The 18,402-nt window shown below is 37.0% G+C and overlaps 5 protein-coding genes across 5 annotated transcripts; 3 read left to right on the forward strand and 2 right to left on the reverse strand.

Annotated features, from left to right (window-relative positions):
* The first annotated feature begins 539 nt into the window (after positions 1-539).
* Positions 540-2,181, forward strand: LOC104730478 (uncharacterized). The gene is made up of 3 exons (XM_010449651.3): positions 540-707; positions 1,133-1,513; positions 1,604-2,181. The coding sequence occupies exons 1-3, from the start codon at positions 653-655 to the stop codon at positions 1,978-1,980; spliced, it is 813 nt and encodes a 270-aa protein (XP_010447953.1). The 5' UTR covers positions 540-652; the 3' UTR covers positions 1,981-2,181.
* Positions 2,182-3,718: 1,537 nt separating this feature from the next.
* LOC104733250 (thioredoxin-like fold domain-containing protein MRL7, chloroplastic) lies at positions 3,719-5,472 on the forward strand. Its single transcript, XM_087476770.1, has 5 exons — positions 3,719-3,734; positions 4,213-4,582; positions 4,857-4,905; positions 5,058-5,169; positions 5,255-5,472. The coding sequence occupies exons 1-5, from the start codon at positions 3,719-3,721 to the stop codon at positions 5,347-5,349; spliced, it is 642 nt and encodes a 213-aa protein (XP_087332896.1). The 3' UTR covers positions 5,350-5,472.
* A 2,930-nt stretch (positions 5,473-8,402) lies between these two features.
* LOC104730481 (thioredoxin-like fold domain-containing protein MRL7, chloroplastic) lies at positions 8,403-10,156 on the forward strand. Its single transcript, XM_010449654.3, has 4 exons — positions 8,403-9,215; positions 9,478-9,562; positions 9,722-9,833; positions 9,919-10,156. The coding sequence occupies exons 1-4, from the start codon at positions 8,488-8,490 to the stop codon at positions 10,020-10,022; spliced, it is 1,029 nt and encodes a 342-aa protein (XP_010447956.1). The 5' UTR covers positions 8,403-8,487; the 3' UTR covers positions 10,023-10,156.
* A 63-nt stretch (positions 10,157-10,219) lies between these two features.
* Positions 10,220-12,513, reverse strand: LOC104730480 (magnesium transporter MRS2-6, mitochondrial-like). Its single transcript, XM_010449652.3, has 4 exons — positions 11,553-12,513; positions 11,070-11,476; positions 10,727-10,981; positions 10,220-10,654 (listed from the first exon to the last, which is right to left on the reverse strand). The coding sequence occupies exons 1-4, from the start codon at positions 11,821-11,823 to the stop codon at positions 10,376-10,378; spliced, it is 1,212 nt and encodes a 403-aa protein (XP_010447954.1). The 5' UTR covers positions 11,824-12,513; the 3' UTR covers positions 10,220-10,375.
* Positions 12,514-12,698: 185 nt separating this feature from the next.
* Positions 12,699-15,634, reverse strand: LOC104730482 (long-chain-alcohol oxidase FAO4B). Its single transcript, XM_010449656.2, has 4 exons — positions 15,140-15,634; positions 14,773-15,048; positions 13,260-14,686; positions 12,699-13,184 (listed from the first exon to the last, which is right to left on the reverse strand). The coding sequence occupies exons 1-4, from the start codon at positions 15,347-15,349 to the stop codon at positions 12,845-12,847; spliced, it is 2,253 nt and encodes a 750-aa protein (XP_010447958.1). The 5' UTR covers positions 15,350-15,634; the 3' UTR covers positions 12,699-12,844.
* Between the last annotated feature and the right edge of the window lie 2,768 nt (positions 15,635-18,402).

Raw genomic sequence — 18,402 nt, forward strand, 5'->3', positions numbered from 1 at the left:
GATCTTTTATATATATGTATGTTAGGTTTTTTTTTTTTCAACAAAATAAAAGAACAAATTAAACTTTTAAATTGAGTTGAGAAGAGAAAAAAACTGGATAAACACTAATTAATAACAACGGTTGAAAAAATAAAGAAGGATTGACAACAGCTCATAATAGTTTTTTGCCCATGAAGATAGCTGACGTCAGCGTCTTCTTCACTCACTGTGAAAAAATGAGATTGGCATGGAACAGTTTTACTTTTTTTTTTTTTTTTTTTTGTCGTATGTATAAAACGAAAGCATGGGACACAGCTCATAGAGTTAGGTGACGTCAGCTCTCTTTCTCTACCGTAGAAAAAAAATACAAAATTCAAAAGGGAAAGCAACTTCTTTTGTTTCTTTTTACCGAGAGATAATACATTTAAGTTACTGACTAGCGTGTGGACGTAGTAAAAGACCAGTCAAACTTTCGCGATTGAATTGAAGACGAGAAAAAGCCAGCTGGAGCGTGCCACGTCACAGATCTGTACTACTACCCTCATGCTCATCATCATGGTGCTAGGCTTCGTCTATATATATCAACACCAAAATATAACAAACAAAAAAACGCCAACATAGAACTCTAGCTAGACGAGAGAGAAAAGAATTAGAAGAAAGAAGAGAGAGAGAGATGGGTGAGCCAAATGCAAAATTGTTGGACTTGTCAAGAGTTCCTAAAGTTCGAGGTATCTCTCTTTCTTCACTCTTATCTCTCTTTTGTTTTCCTTTTAATTACCTTACCAGCTATATAGTCTTAATTAGATTTCCCCCAAGAACATTCATGTTATTTTGTCTTTTAATCTCTCCAACAAAAAATGTGGTTCTTTTATCTAGAAAAGTTTTCTCCTTTTTCTTGTTTACATTTTTGTTGTGCTTGAACATTAAAGCTAGTTCTTTTTTTTGTTCATGATAGTTCTGTACTGATTTAATTAGTTTCTCGTTCGTTCTCGATGGTTCTCTGTATACATACATGAAATAGAAGTAGATCGAGTTATAATAAGTTTCTATGTTTGATAAATGTCTTTCCTTTAAATTGTTCTCTCTCTCTCTCTCTGTATGCTTTTCTGCTTCTTCACCAAGTTGTTGACGTAACGTTTTTCCATATTTCCAGAGGGATTCTACGCGACGAACAATCAGTTTCAGAAAGAGGGTCCAAAGGGTTTCATTGAAGTGAAGGTTTTGGAGAACGACAAGCTCTATGTTCGTGTGCACTTGCCTGGTCTCCCAGACGACGCCGTTCGCGTCAGAGTTGACTCCGTTAGACAAAAGGTTGTGTTTTTCTCCGGCGAGACGGTCATCAACAAGATGGAAGGCGTGCGTGAGTACTCTGGAACTGCCGGTCTTGGCTGTGACTGCTGCGAGATCACTGGCGTCGACGATGTCAAAATGAAAGATGGGGTTTTGAGGATGATTCTCTCAAGGGTTAAGGTCAACAAGGATGCTCAACACAACAACAACAACAAGTGTACTCTCACTGTGCCTCCTTTCACAGGTTCGATCTCTCTCTAAAGTGATCACCATCTTTTAATTCTTGTTGTATAATAACACAAACACACACGGATCTAATATTGTTGTTGGACAGGCCAATCCGGAATACGTTTGGAGGATCATCCGTATATCGTGAAAGGTCGCAAGGATGCACTTTTCTTTGCACCAATAGGGGAAGGAGGATGTTTCTTTGCAGTAGACTTGCCAGGTGCTTGTGGGGATGATGATGTAGTTGAAGTTTCTGCTGATGAGGATACAGTCGGTTTCAAAGCTGAGGTCAAGAACGTTTGTGAGAATGATGAGAGCGCTCGAACCTACCTCGGAAGCATGAAAAGTCCTTTTGGTTCCTCTGATCAACCTTTGAATACCACCCACGCCATCGATTGGGATGTAAGATTTGGTGTTCTCATGATTCTGGTTATACCTCTTGGCGACATCCCCACCATCACCAACAACAACAATGACGCCTAAGGAAGAAGCCCTGTTTTAATAATCCCATCTCCCTCTGTTCTGCTCTACGTACTTTGTTTTCATTTTGGGACTATTAGTTGCATTCACTAGTACTTTTATCTGTTTTAGTTGAGACAATAATGGTGTTTGAGAGAGAGTGAGACTCGTTATGGATTTTTAATTTGTGTTTGCTATGGAATCAAGAGTGTGATTCATATGTCATTTCTTTTCACAATCTTAACTACTCTTTTCTAATTTTCTTTTGTGTTGATGATTGATCAGAACCCCTAAAGCTGATATTGACAATTCTCTTAACTACATGGAACATTGGAACACTACGCTCCTCTGTTTCTTCATTTGCTGAATATAATGCCCCTAATATTTAGCTCCCTAGGTTTTGCATTTTGCCTGTTTATGAACACAAAGACCATTCCTGCTGCTTGGTTTTGCATCTCTCACCAATGTACCGGAAGAGATGGATCTTTATATCCACATTGATCTCCATCATCCTGACTTAATTGATTGATTGACCCCGTACATACTAGTTAAAGAAACACCCACTATATATGTTCTTGGGAACTCAGTAAATGCTAAAGTCATACCCGTGCAAGAGATACATGAAGCCTCTTAGAGGTGGGTGTATCAGCAGCTAAAATGTATTGAGTTACTTCTCCTAGTCTCCCACTGGCCAATAATGATACACTTTGTATGTACCAAAGGCTATACTTTGATGAGTCTTGCTTTCAAGGATTTCAACTAAAACAGCTTCTAAGAGGCTTTTCATTCATGTATCTCTTGCACGCTTATGATCTTACCATTTACTGAGTTGCCAGATTCTCATTAGGGCTAAAGAAGCTGCTCTATAGCTTCTTGTTTATACGTGAGATGAACTGGTGCTCTTCTTTTTACTCTTGAAGTTGTTCTGTGGCATCTCATATCTCTGCTGTTGTGTTTCTTTCTTACCACTTACCATTGTGGTATATTCATTACATGATCATCTCTTATTTTGTTGTTGCAGACACCAATCATTGTTTAGTGACCACGTGTAAGTCTTTGATTTGTGAATTCCGTATGATCAACAATTTAACCATGTCATCTGTTCTAACTTCTAACTATATAAATTTATATCTTCTGTGTTCGTAGACCAAAGTTTTGGCATATCGAGTTTTCCATACATGTTCTTAAACATCTATACCATGCATCTGCAAACGTAATAATATAGACCGCACACTTATGCAGTGCAGGCCCTGATGCCAAACGTATTATCTTGATAAGAAAAAACCAAAAAAAAAAAGAGAGAAACATATCAAAAACAATCATAACAACACTTTTCCTATTTAATAAATAAACGTCTTAGAACATATGTTATTTCATTATGTTTCTCCAAAAAAAAAAAAAAGAGAAACATATCAAAAACAACCATATATATAACAACTTTTTTTTCATCTTTAACAAAGTAAAAAAAAAATAGTTAAGTGGTAGAAAAGAAGTTGTTCTATTCGTTCACGGGTTTCGAATGCAGTCCATAAGTTTGTGTCCTCAAGACTGTCATGGTTGGTTCTACTAATACATTACAAAATAAAAAAAATAAAAATTCGAGTCACTAAAAAACTGATATATAGTATATTAGACCGAAACATTTTAGACAATTGACGTACCTCGAATTAATCCATCATTATTAGTATTCGGTGGTGGTGATTCACAATCACGCTCCTTATCTTGTTCACAAAGGTAACCTATGAGACGACAAAGCAACACGATGCAGGTTACCGCGAGTAACACAATCATTCCCAAAACAATCTTCTCCATATCTTCTTCTTCTTCAGTTCGTTCCCCTTAAACAAATTATTAGGTTTTTCAAATCGTGTCTCCTTCTTCTTTCTTGCAGACAAATTATATTTATATGGACACTTAGTCTATGTGGTAATTACTGTTATCCAGAAGTTTAACATTTTGAGGTCATAAAAGGAGTGTAAACTTTACATTTTTGTGTCTTACAATTATGGAAAGTTTACTTCTTTTATCAAAGGTATATCTAATACGTGATCAAATCTATACTGTACATATATACTGTAATATATGGATGATGTGATCACATACATAAAAGAGAGAAAATGCCAAAAATATACCAAATCCTTTAATTATTGCCCAAAAAAAAAGAAGTTCATCATTGAAGTTTTAATTACGGTTTTCATTTCGGTTTGCTTAACCGTTATTGATTTAAATCTGTTATATTTCCCAATACTTGGTTAGTTCAAAACGGCGTCGTTGTAGTCGTCTCCCTTATTAGACGATTTTTAAAAAACCCAACTTTTCTCAAAACACTCTCTTCGTTTGAATTTGGGGGAAAACAGAGAAGTGAGTTTTCTCACTGTGGCAAGAGCTTTTATGCATCTCACCGGATTGAATTCGAGCTCCTCCGATGTGAATCGCATTCCACTATCGGTTCGGAGTACTTCGATACACATCCAATCAAAAACGTGGTTGGAGAAGATGGTACTGAGATTGATTGGGAAGGTGAGATTGATGATAGCTGGGTCAAAGAGATCAACTGTTTGGAGTGGGAAAGCTTTGCGTTTCATCCTAGCCCACTCGTTGTTCTCGTTTTCGAACGATACAAAAGGTAAATAAAAGCTTTGTTTTTTCATTCACGAATTTTCACAAACACTTGGTGTGCATAGAGGAAAGGTTTGAAAACTATGAAAGCTTTGTATTTTTAGTTTATAACATGTTCCAGACTGTTATTATACGTTGATATATCCATTTTGGAGTTAGATTCCTTGTGTATGGAGACATAACATACTTTGAAGTCTCAGAGTGAGCATAATGTATTATGATAGGGTGTATGATGAGTGAGCCATTGGAATAATCATTTGAATTGATGGGTGTGTTTATAGGGCTAGTGATAACTGGAAGACATTGAAGGAGCTTGAGAAAGCGATTAAAGTATGTTTGAAGAAGCCTTCTCTAGTTTGCTGTTTTTCTTTAGCATATTACTCTCTGTGTCCAATGAACTGTGGTCTCATTGTCTCTTTTATGGATGTGATTATACATACGTTGTTCTCTGTTAACAAGAATCACCATGTTTGATGAAACAGGCGGTTAAGATTGACCTGAACATTGAGACAGATTTGGCTTATGCTCTTAAAGCTAAGGAATGCCCACAGATTCTCTTCTTACGTGGAAACAGGATTTTGTACAGAGAGAAAGGTAATTAGATGTGTTGCTAATGCTGTTTTCATTTTGTGATATGTATGAGCAATGGATTAACAAACCGTGTTTGAACTTGATGCAGACTTTCGCACGGCGGATGAATTGGTCCAGATGATTGCACATTTCTACTATAAAGCAAATTGGGTCGACAAGGCTAAGGTAACCCCGTTGTGTTAGTTTGCAACGGGAACAGAGTACTAGTTTTTCTCAAAGGTCAGTCTAGGAAAGGAGTACAAAAAAACTTCAAACATATAGATTGTAACATTTTTGTATGTTCTATGCAATATAAAGTTGTCAATCTTTCTGTTCGTAGTATTTACCTAAAACGTTGATTCGTAAGCTCTAGTACATATATCAAAACAGGGAAATTGTTTTAGAGTAATGTATTAATTCAATAATCCATAACATAAAGATAAAGAACCATTAAAACCATAAGAAAACAAAAATAACACGAAAGAGGATTAGAAAATGGACGTTGTGTTTAGAGTCTTAACAGTCGAGCAGCTTCTTCCACTTGGTGTAACCAATGATGGCCATGAAAAGCACAATGCAAAGCGCAGCAACACCCCACACGAAGTAACCAAAGACGTTAGGTGTGTTATACAATGCAATCGGTATGTTCATACCGAACAAGTTGACCACCAATGTCCCTGCAGTTATTGCAAAATTGGCTATATTCACCAACAGCAATAGGTTGAACATTCCGTTACGTCTACTATTCTGTAGTATTTTCACGTAGTCTTCCGTGTCGTCAATGTGCTCCTTCATCTGCCAATTTTGTTTTGTTAACAAATATATCCAAAATAACCAAGACCGTTCATAGAGGTACATTTACTACTTACCATAAGAACTTTGTTCCGCATTCCCTCCACTTGTATGAAGTATGCCTCCAGCAACATCTCCACATCATCAGCAAAATCTTCGTCAGTTACCATGCCAGAGCTTTTGTTTGATGTGAGGCGTTGAAGATTTGATGGGGCGACAATGCTATTTGTATAAATCTGTGTATATGTATATAATTATTATATATAAATTTGATAACATACATTGTACCGTGGTACCGTGGTGACTAATAACAACACTAATACAAATTACCAAAATACATATTGTAATCAACCTAATTTCTATATTTTTTTAAATTATTTGCTTTATTGTTCTTTGATAATTTGATTTTTTTTTGGAACTGTAAAATTTTATTAGTTTTACTTAGAATTTTGTAGATTTATTTTAAAAGTTGACATTGTGTGTTTTTTTATTGTTGTTGTTTGTTGTGAGAGAAGTGAAGATGAAGATGAAGATGAAGATGAAGTTGAACTTGATAGAAGAAGATAAATGATTCATTTATCGTATAAAAAATAAATCGAGTCAAAGTATTTTGAGTTGGCATTTTGATTTTGAATGGTAATTCACAAATGTGACAATGGTAGTAAAAGAGATGAAAAATTGGTTCAAAAAGTTAGATGATAGATATTGGAAATTCATTATAGCGTACACATATCACAATAATCAATGCATTTAAGTATCCTTCTTTATTTCTTTTTACGTCTTTATTAACTTTTTGAATTGTTTTTACATTAGATATTACATTGATATATCATCATACTAAGATTAATTTTTTAATATATATTTTGTGTGTTTGTTAACAACATACACATTGTACCCTAGTGACTCAATAACAACACTAATACAAATTACCAAAATATATATTATGATCAACCTAATTTCTATACTTAAAAAAAAAATTTGTTATTGTTCTTTGATAATTTGATTGTAAATTATCGTTAACAATTGTCATTTAAAAAGTAAATCAATTCAAAGCATTTTCAGTCAACTTTTTTTTTTTTTGAATGGTAATTCACCGAAATGGAAATAGTAGTAAAAGAGGTGAAAATTTGGTTTAACGATAGATGATATAGATATTAGCAATTCATTATATAACTTACACATATCACAATAATCAATACATCTAATTGTCATTCTTTCTTTCTATTCCACGCCTTTATTAATTTTGTGAATTGTTTTTTTTTTTACATTAGATGCTACATTGATAAAAAAATGGGTAGTTTATTAAGTTATGCATTTTCTACCAAGAGTTAACTCAAAGACGATATTGCTCTTCTGCAGTTTAAACTCAACAATGGGCAGATCCTCTACTTTCGATTTCTTATGCTCAGACAAGGGATACAACCCTGTCACTGCAAAGAAGAAGAACGATGTCCACTCACCGTGGCTGAAAGCATCCGAAGAAGAAGGTATGATGGTCTTGGAGCCAAGATCTGATCTAGGGCCTCCAATCCTATCAACCTAATCTCCTCGACCTCTTTTCGGTGAGTTCATCTCCATTCATTACCTTGCTCGCCAAGTCAGACCCTACTTTCACCTCATCTTCCTTCACTTCTTCACACTCTTTCACCTCTGTAACTTCACCACAAGAGGATCCAGACCCTTCCTTTGATGTAATTCACCAAAGTGGAAATGATAGTATAAGAGGTGAAAAATTGGTTTAATGATAGATATTGTAAGCTTATTATTAGGTACACATATCAATGCTTTTAATTGTCTTTTTTTCTTTTTTCTCACATCATTATTAACGTTGTGGATTGTTTTTTGTTTTTACATTAGATGCTACATTGATAAATCATCATACTTAGATTAATTTTTATTTTATTTTGTGTTTTGTTAACAACATACATTGTACCCTAATAACTCAATAACAACACTAATACAAATTACTAAACTAAATATTATGAACAACCTAATTTATATATTTTTAAAATTATATTTGTTATTATTTTTTGATAATTTGATATTAGATTTTTCAAATCGTGTCTCCTTCTTCATTCTTGCAGACAAATTATATATATGGACACTAGTCTATGTGTTACTGTTAATCGTAAGTTTAACATTTTGAGGTCATTAAAGAAATGTAAACTTTACATTTTTGGTTCATAAAATTATGTAAAGTTTACTTCTTTTATCAAAGGTATTCTAATTTGTGATCAAATATATATTGTGAAGATATAAACCATATATGGATGATGTGATCACATAAGTAAAGGAAAAAATGCGAAAAAAATATACCAAATCCTTTAATTTGCCAAAAAAAAAAGTTTATTATTGAAGTCTTAAATTACGGTTTTCATTTCGGTTTGCTTAACCGTTCTTGATTTTAATCTGTCATACTTGGTTTTAGTTCATAAAGTTGAAAACGGCGGCGTTTGAGTCGTCTCCCTTAGAAAAACCCAATTTACCAAAAAAAGAAGGGTCCCAAAAAAGAACTCTTTCTGCGTTTGAATTTGGGGGAAAAGAGAGAAAATGAGTTTCCTCACTGTGGCTTGCTCCGCGCCAAGAGGTTTTGTGCATCTCACCGGCTTGAATTCAAGCTCCTCCTCCGATGTTAATCGCATTCCACTATCGGTTTTTCCGGCGGCTCTATCGTCACGGAGCGTGAAGCCTCCGGTTTGCCTCGCCGCTGTGTCGTCTGATTCCGTACCCGACCCTGAATCCAGAAATCAAACTCGGTCACGTCGTCAAAAGAAGGAAGTTGTCACGCCAAGTGCTGAAGACGATAAGAACGATAAGTTTCCGACAAAGGTCCCGCGTAAATCGAAACGCGGGCGGCGGAGCGAAGCAGACGCCGTGGAAGATTTCGTGAGAAACTCACTCGAGCGGACGTTCTCAACGATACGTGAGCAGAACCCTGAAGTTTTCGAGAACAAGGAGAAGGCTAATTTCATCAAAGACAGAGGCGTTGATGAAGACGACGACGAAGAGGATGATGAAGAAGAAGATAAAGAAGAGATGGTGGTGGAAGAGGAAGATCCAGATTGGCCTGTAGATACAGACGTTGGATGGGGAATCAAAGCTTCGGAGTACTTCGATACTCATCCAATCAAAAACGTGGTTGGAGAAGATGGGACTGAGATTGATTGGGAAGGTGAGATTGATGATAGCTGGGTTAAAGAGATCAACTGTTTGGAGTGGGAAAGCTTTGCGTTTCATCCTAGCCCACTCGTTGTTCTCGTTTTCGAACGATACAAAAGGTAAATAAAAGCTTTGTTTTTTCATTCACGAATTTTCACAAACACTTGGTGTGCATAGGGGAAAGGTTTGAAAACTATGAAGGTCTTGTCTTTTTTACTTTACAACATGTTCCAAACTGTTATTATACATTGATAGAGCCATTTTGGAGTTAGATTCCTTGTTTATGGAGACATAACATACTTTGGTTTTCAGTTCAAAGTCTCAGAGTGACGAGAATGTACTACCGTTGGAATAATCATTTGATTTGATGGGTGTTTATAGGGCTAGTGACAACTGGAAGACATTGAAGGAGCTTGAGAAAGCGATTAAAGTTTATTGGGATGCTAAAGATCGATTACCACCACGGGTATGTTAGAAGAAGTCTTCTCTAGTTTGAATGTTTGTTTATCTTTAAGACTTGTGCATATTACTCTCTGTCTCCAATGAACTGTGGTCTCATTGATGTGATTACATGTTGTTTAATACTGCTCTCTGTTAACAAGAATCACCATGTTTGATGAAACAGGCGGTTAAGATTGACCTGAACATTGAGACAGATTTGGCTTATGCTCTTAAAGCTAAGGAATGCCCGCAGATTCTCTTCTTACGTGGAAACAGGATTTTGTACAGAGAGAAAGGTAATTAGATGTGTTGCTAATGCTGTTTTCATTTTGTGATATGTATGAGCAATGGATTAACAAACCGTGTTTGAACTTGATGCAGACTTTCGCACGGCGGATGAATTGGTCCAGATGATTGCGCATTTCTACTATAAAGCAAAGAGACCTTCGTGGGTCGACAAGGCTAAGGTAACCCCGTTCTGTTAGTTTGCAACGGGAACAGAGTACTAGTTTTACTCAAAGGGTCAGTCTAGGAAAGGAGTATAAAAAAACTTCAAACGTATAGATTGTAACATTTTTGTATGTTCTAATGCAATATAAAGTTGTCAATCTTTCTGTTCGTTCGTAGTGCTTACCTAAAACGTTGATTCGTAAGCTCTAGTGCATATATCAATACAGGGACATTGTTTAAGAGTAATCTATTAATTCAATAATCCATAACATAAAGAACCATTAAAACCATAAGAAAAAGCATATTAAAACCAGAAGAAAAACAAAATTCTTATAATGACTAAAATAACACGAAAAAGGATTAGAAAATAGACGTTGTGTTTAGAGTCTTAATAGTCGAGCAGCTTCTTCCACTTGGTGTAACCAATGATGACCATGAAAATCACAATGCAAAGCACAGCAACACCCCACACGAAGTAACCAAAGACGTCAGGTGTGTCGTACAATGGAATCGGTATGTTCATACCGAACAAGTTGACCACCACTGTCCCTACAGTTATTGCAAAATTGGTTATATTCACCATCAGCAATAGGTTGAACATTCCGTTACGGTTACTATTCTGTAGTATCTTCACGTAGTCTTCCGTGTCGTCAATGTGCTCCTTCATCTGCCAATTTTGTTTTGTTAACAAATATCCGAAATAGCCAAGACCGTTCATAGAGGTACATTTACTACTTACCATAAGAACTTTGTTCCGCATTGCGTCAAGTTGTATGAAGTATGCCTCCAGCAACATCTCCATATCATCAGCGTCATCTTCATCCGTTACCAAGCCAGAACTTTTGTTTGATGTGAGGCGCTGAAGTTTTGATGGGGCGACAATGCTATTTGATGCTACCTCTGCTTGCTGCAGGTTCTGGATCCACTTCCTTGTTAAGTATAAGTCTGCCATGTCATCCTTGTCATCTAAGTATTGTTCGATTTCATCTCTCACCTAGACAATGTACAACAGCTTTATGTTTCCGTCCATCACACTCACACAACATTAGAGTATCATGGGAAAGAGGTAGTAACCATATTACCTTTTGTACACGGGCTAGCAAGTGGGTGAGATTACTTTTTAAACTTCGTAGGGATTGAAGATCCTCGATGCTGACCTTCTTGGTTAGTTGATCAAGAATAGACCAAGCTTGTGTCTCAAGAGCTATCACATTGCTGTCGATAAATGAGCAGACGACCTCGAGTGCAATCTCTAAGACCTGAACTTCAAAAGGAAGCTCACTCTCTAAACCCACCCCATCATCAGGAGAAGATTGTACGATTGCAGAAGCTTGCTCTGGACCTGGACCGTTCCTCTGAGGAAATTGTTGCTTGAGTCGGTCACTGAGTGTAAGAACTTCAGGACGTAGAGGATCCAGCAAAAGAACTTCATCCGCGGTAACTATTCCCTTTATGACCTCTAGATTGAGGATTATAGCCTTCTCTCTCGCTGCAGAACAGAACATAGATTTGTTATAAGTAGTCAGTGAAAAAAAAACAGAACAAACAAGCTTCAGAACGTGTACCGAGAATTTTAGTAGAGTGAGAGAAAGCAGTTCTTAAATCCTTAGGCGACACGGAAGCACGTTTGATGATGGTGATCTTGTCACATCCAACCACTTGAGAGGCTCCAGTCCGATCAAACCTCATCCACAGATAAGCTTCTCCCCTTTTCTTCTTCGATTTCCCCGTCCCTCCCACACTTGATTCAATAGGCGAAGGAGGCGGTAGAGATAAAAGCGTTTTAGGCATCTTCACCGCCGCACCCTTCTTCCGGTAGCGGTTGCTCGACCCCATCGACTTCTCCGCCGCAAGTCAGAGATCTGGCTGATCAGCTCTGCCACTTCTTCTCGGCTTTCTCCTTTTCCGATGAACCGGAACCGGAGTAGGGTTTGTATACTGTGTGCCGTTTCGGTTTCGGCCATGCGTGTGTTGCACATCTAGGGTTAGGAGTGTTAATTGATGTTAACCTTTATATACAGGTTATAGAATTAAAAATTAAACTTTAAAAAGATTTTTTAGATTTTTTTAAGAATTTGTCAAAGAGTTTTGCATATGGTCATAGCTTTAATTAAAAGATAATTACAAACTCTTGTAGAATTATTCTTCAAGATCTCGCATAATTCGTTATACTCTTGTTGAGTTTATATTCTCAAAACACAAAACATCTAACAACACCATATATAAAAATATAATTGTTATTAAGGATATATAATCTATTTAATTCAAAAAAAAAAAACAATGTAGCTTTAAGAAAAAGCATATTACATCAAAGGCAAAAAAAAAAAAAAAATTAACACCACGACGGATAACGCTCGCAATTCTCTTTAAGATATTTGCGAAGCTTTCCACACCAGCACGCCATAAGGGCCGTCAGGATGACGAAGAGGACGACGAAGCTGGCTAAGACATAGGCACCAACACTACTCATATTGTTTCTTCACAACTCAAACGAATTTTTTTCTCTGTTTATGTGTTTTCTTCTTTGATAAGACTATAGGGATTGGATTATATTTATAGACAGGCGTTTGTATGTTAATAAGGAAATTCATATATATTTTACATTTTCATTAAAGTTCACGAAATCTTCCGTAAATATTAACTTTACATTTTTTCGACAAAATTTGGACATTCTTTTGGTTTTCCATATTTTGTTTTCACTAATAAGGAAATAAAGTGAAAAGTATAGTTTAATGATAAAATTACAAACAAGGGTTTTCAATTTTTGCTTATTCTCTCGGACACAAATACAAAATCACAAGTAACCAAACCATTGATCAACTCAACTAAAGACTCTGTTCTTCCTTTCTATTGTTCTCTATACTTTGCTTTGCTTTACAATCGAGTTAACTATCCTTGTGGAGATGCAATAAGCAGTAGACTGAATGGTGATCATTGGGTTTACCCCAACAGCTGAGGGCAATACACTTCCATCACAAACAAACAATCCCTCTGCTTCCCAGCTCTCACCGTTCTCATCCAATGCACCTTCCTCCTCGGTGGCTCCCATCCTGCAACTACTCATCTGGTGGGCTGAGAAGTATGACGTCCAATACTCCCCTTTTGTGCTTACTCCACCAACCGCATCAACTTCGTCTAGAAACTCTTCCATGGCTTCTCTAGTAGTTCCCTCACACTTCATCCTCTGTCCATCACTCCTGTAGAATCCAATGGGGAAATTATAATACTTGAAAAGAGTTATACGTGATAAGTTGAACTAAACTATAGCATACCTATATGTTCCGACTTCAACTGCACCTGCTGCAATCAAAACACGCAAAGCTTGTCTAAGCCCTGCCCTCAGATTCTCCCTATCTTTCTTGGTCGTCCTGTACGTAACCTCGTTTTCTTTCATAACCTCACCTGAGCCGATGTCCCGAACCAAAGCAAACAAATGAGCTGTTCTTCCGTACTTCATCATCCGCTCTTTAAGGTCTGCTCCTGAAACCCACGGGCTCAACCCTGCATATGAAGCTGGTCCTATCAATGGATTCTCTAGTATTGCTTTGCACCCTGATTCAGCATCATTCATATAATGAAGGGACGTGATGATCCCTCCCTCGTACATTTTCCCAGAGAAATCAGAATCTTTCTCCGGGAAGTATCCCCATGTCATCAAAACCGGGTGCAGCCTTAGGTTCCTTCCAATGTTCTGGTTCTTTAGCCCACTCGAAAGCATCAGAGGCGGTGTCAACAGTGATCCCGCAGATGAAACTGTTACTCGAGCTTCGATTATGAACTTCTTCCCAATCTTTCCTCCTACAGAGCTCGCAATGACTCCCACACAACGTTTCTGTCTCTCCTTGCTACTACTATTGTTGTCTACTAATATAAATCTCTCAGCTTTGATGCCTGTCAGGATCACTGCACCATTCTCTACAGCATCAACAAGCCAGGTTCCGTCTGTCCCGTTCTTGTGTCCTGCTGTACATCCGTACCCGCACAAGCCGCAGTAATGATCCTCACGTGAGTTTCTTGGAACTGACTCTACCTTCAAACCGAGTCTCTCGCACCCTTTCCGCAGAACCTGGTTCTGAAACCCTTCTTTGACACACTTTTCCGTGACACCAATCCTTGTCGTAACTTCATCCATTGCAGTCTTGTACTCTTTGCTACCAAAGAACTTGATCTTACTCCCTTCCGACCATTCCTCTAAAACATAATCCGGGGTCCTTATCGATGCGGACCAATTAATCGCTGTACCTCCTCCAACAGCTGAACCAGCTAAGACCATAAACTTCCCATCAACAGTCGTCAAAAACCCTCCTTTCTCATATAACTCAAGCATAGAAGGACCTTCAAGACCCGAGTAATCTTGAGCTGTAAAGTAGTTTCCTTTCTCTAGAACCAAGACTTTTAATCCGGCTTTAGCAAGGTTTGCAGCTGCAACACCTCCTCCACTTCCCGAACCAACTATAACAACATCACATCTGATCCTGTGCACATTCTCATCATCGTCTCTAGCGGCATGAACACCTTTTCCAATTAGAGTTTGTGTGATAGTAATGTCACTCTCATGCAACGTCTCAATGATCCCTGACTCGAGAGGTCGTCGCTTCTCATCTGCTTCACTCTTCTTATTGCTGTTACTTGAAGAATCTTTAGTGTCTAAGCAAAACCCTATGGCTTCTAGTGCAGGATTCTTCAGATTCTCATCTGTCTACGAAGAAACAAAGGAACAAACTCATTACTAATACTCATTGCTAACACCTAAACTTAAATATTTTTGTGTTTTGTTTTGCTTACGTGTGAGAAGAAGTAGAAGAGGGTGTAGAATTTAGCAAGGAAGAAAGTGATACGAAAGGGAAGTAGGAATCCACTCTGTCTCGACCATTTCCTCAAGATCTCTTCTCTTCTATCCAATGGAAGCTCAGAGAATTTGAGGACAAAAGGCCAACTCTTGTCAAGACAGAGAGAGCCACAAAGCAATAAAGTTCCAAATCTGAATGACAAAACCATCAGTATGATTCTCAAAACCTTGACTGCTTCTGATCGTCCGTTTTTTACTATCATCTCAGCCACCTAGAGAGAGAAAAAAAATCCAAATATGACAACAACACCAAGACCAACCCAAGTATCTATTAGTCAGAGCCAGGGAGAGAGAGAAGAGAACCTCGTCAGTGAATGGTGGTTGAGTAGAGGAGACGACGTTGAAGGAATCAAAAGACTGTTTCCCGGAAGGAGGGAGGAGAGTTTGACAGATGACGGCGAGAGATTGAATCTGAGAAGGTGAGAAGCCATGGTTATAGCCTTCTTCTTCTCCTCTATTCTTGGATCTCAACAGAGCATGTCCTCTGTTTCTTCTTCTTCCATCTTCTTCCATGTTATTTTGTCTATACTGTAACCAACTTTGTCGGAGGAATTTTTGAGTTAATGATATGGATTAGGATTTTACGGAGAAATTTGTGAGAGGAGAGCTTATTGAAGAAGAATCAGACAAGTCTTATCAGAAAGTCTTCCTTAGTTTATGTCCTTTGTGGGTTCCAGTTCCTTTTTTTTTTATGATGGAAACGAGTTTTTATGATATAGTACGTTTTGTAGGTTAGACTTTGGTCTTCGAGTAATAATGTGACATCTTTCCTAAGTTTTTTTTTTCACGACCTCTCTCGAATGTGCTTTGTCTTTTGTCCCAAATATTAAAAGACTTATTTTCGAATGTGTTTCTTTTTGTTTTACATGAGATATTTTAGTTTCTTTTCTCATTCAATTATTCTTATTCAGCATAGGATATAAATGTTTTGGTACGCCCGAGAAAACTCTCTACCATTCCCAAAGAGAGTCTTGTGACAGTGTTTATTGTTGTGAATATATTACTACTAATAAACACCGCATAGCGACAAGTTTTTGTTTTCTGTGTATATATATTGCTTAAACTTTTTAATCAGGTCCATCGAGTTACTTTGTTATGTGTCGTTTTTACATCATACTTTTGGTATCACCCACAATAAATAATGAATCTGAATCACTTCATAACCGTTAAATTATCCTAAGCAGTAAAAATAAAAAAAATAAATGTATAATGCATTTATTTTGACTTTATCAGTTTTTTATGAGATCAGGCTCCATGTCCAAATAATTACCCCCACTAGACTTTAATGAACACTATCAAAAATTAAACCACTTAGATAAATAATTAGCCGTCCACCTGTCAAACGTGGGGTAAGCAAGGATGACCACGCAAAGCACGATCGCCACAATCCACAGAGGGTGACCATCGAGCAACAACGTCGCTGCAAGTAGAGCAAGCGTACCTATGGTCAGCACTCGCTTCAATCTCATCAGTTCGTTACGTTTATTGACATAGTATTCACTCGCTTCATGTCAGCACTCGCTTCAATCTCAAGCGTACCTATGTGCTCCCCCACCTTCCAAAACATTATATATATAGCTATAGGGTTACAAACCAAATTATCCACTAATTGTTTTTTTTTCCACTTCCAACCATGAATCGGAATAAGAGTTTGTTTAGTGAACAAGACAATAATACAGAACTTGATTTGTTAATTACTAGTACTATGTTTAAACTAGTAATCATGAGAATCAAAACACTATTTTAAATTGATGAGGAAACAAAAGGCCGATCATGCATATATCTCAAGAACTAATTAATGACGAAATATATGTTTTGAAGTCAACCTAAAGCTAACTCACACCAAGAAAATCAACTAACTCATTGAGACCTAAACGATCCACTTAATTGAGAAACTGGCATCTCATAATCGAGTAAAACGTCAAAGAGAATAAGAAATCAAACCTCATCACTATCATCATCATAATCAGAAAGTAAGGGTGAATGAAGCGTCTCTGTATCTGCAGCCATAACAACAAACTCAGGGGATCCTACGAGTAAAGCGTCTACGTAACTGAAAAGCAAGATTAGGAAATCTCAAACCCTAAATATGTATACATAGAGACGATCACATAATTTACAAAAGAAATAGGGTTTTAGAGAGGACAAGGTTATTATCATAATATAATGGGCCTTCGTGATATACCTCGACCCATATTGTTTTTGTAATCCTTTATGCACTAATTGTAACCGACATACTGTATATTATTTTTATAAAATATTGTAGTATTTTTTTTTTAAGATTGGAATGGATATATAGAAGAAGTCGTCGTGTATAAGAACGTTGCATAAAATATCGGAAATATAAGAGAAATCATTAAACTGGTTTCAATACTTATAGGAAAACAACGAGGACCAAGAACAACTGCAAAAGCAGGCATTGTACATTTTTGTCGTACAAAAGAATTTAAACAGTGACAGCTATTAAAAAAAAAAAACTTTAGATAAGTAAAAAAAAAGAGAAGGTAATAACTGAAGGAAGTGAAGGGGTCTGAATTCTGAAACACTGGGCACAGTGTGGGGACAAATGGAGGGCAGGAACCGGAAATAGAAAAAGGCATGCGTGAGACCACCAGACTGTGCCGTTTCCGGTAAAGAGAGAGCGAGACATGTGTCAACACCATATTGGAAGACTCCTTAAACACGTCGCTTTCGTACGAACATATACACTGTTTCCCTTCGGCGGCTACGGCGCGTCTTTGTCTTCTCTCTCTCTCTCTCCGCCGTTTGCCCCCCCTCTCCTCTCTTCTGTCTCTGTTACTTTGCATCCAGCTTTTTGTTTTATTTCATTTTTTTTTTCTTTTGTCTTTTATTTTCTTTCTTCCTTATTTATTTATTATTATCCCTTATGCATGCAAGTGATTTATTGTGCAGCTTCTTCCCAATATTATTTTAAAGTTTGGAATTTGGTAACGAAAAAAAAGTGGAAATGGTAATTATATAGTTTTAATATACTTCTAAAATAAAAGGGATTTTTGAAGTTTGACAATCAAGTTAAGAAAAACTGAAAAAGAGAGAGATTATTATATAAAGGGTGGTTTTGGTCAATGTGCAACAAAAATCGAAATGGTGTCGTCTTCTGTCTCTCACTGCAAATTTCGTCCCGGTTTGGTATGGTCCCAACATGCTTTTTTTACCCACGGAACGTGAACCTTTGTACCGTTTCCTCTTTGTTTACTATCTTACCCCTCCCTTCTTTTTTTTAACCACAAATCTTTTTTTTTTTCTTTTTGATGAAACAAGTAGTAATGTGAATGTGAATGTGAATTGTTAATACTACAAAGTACATAGATTGGTAAAAATGTTGTTGTTTTTAATCTAGCAAATAAAAACAAAAATTGTGGTTTCTTTTAGAAACAAACAAAAAGAGATTCATTAAATATCATTTGGTTTTGCAACTAGGGGTCTTTATGTAATTAAACAGAAAGAGACATTACGAGGCATGAACCCATAAAAAGGTACGTATCGCTCGTTAGCAACAAACCCAAAAAAACAAACAAAGCTGCGACCTCTTTTTGCTTTCTCTG

Source organism: Camelina sativa, chromosome 12, assembly GCF_030686135.1.
Source record: "Camelina sativa cultivar CO46 ecotype springtype chromosome 12, ASM3068613v1".
NCBI lineage: Eukaryota > Viridiplantae > Streptophyta > Magnoliopsida > Brassicales > Brassicaceae > Camelina > Camelina sativa.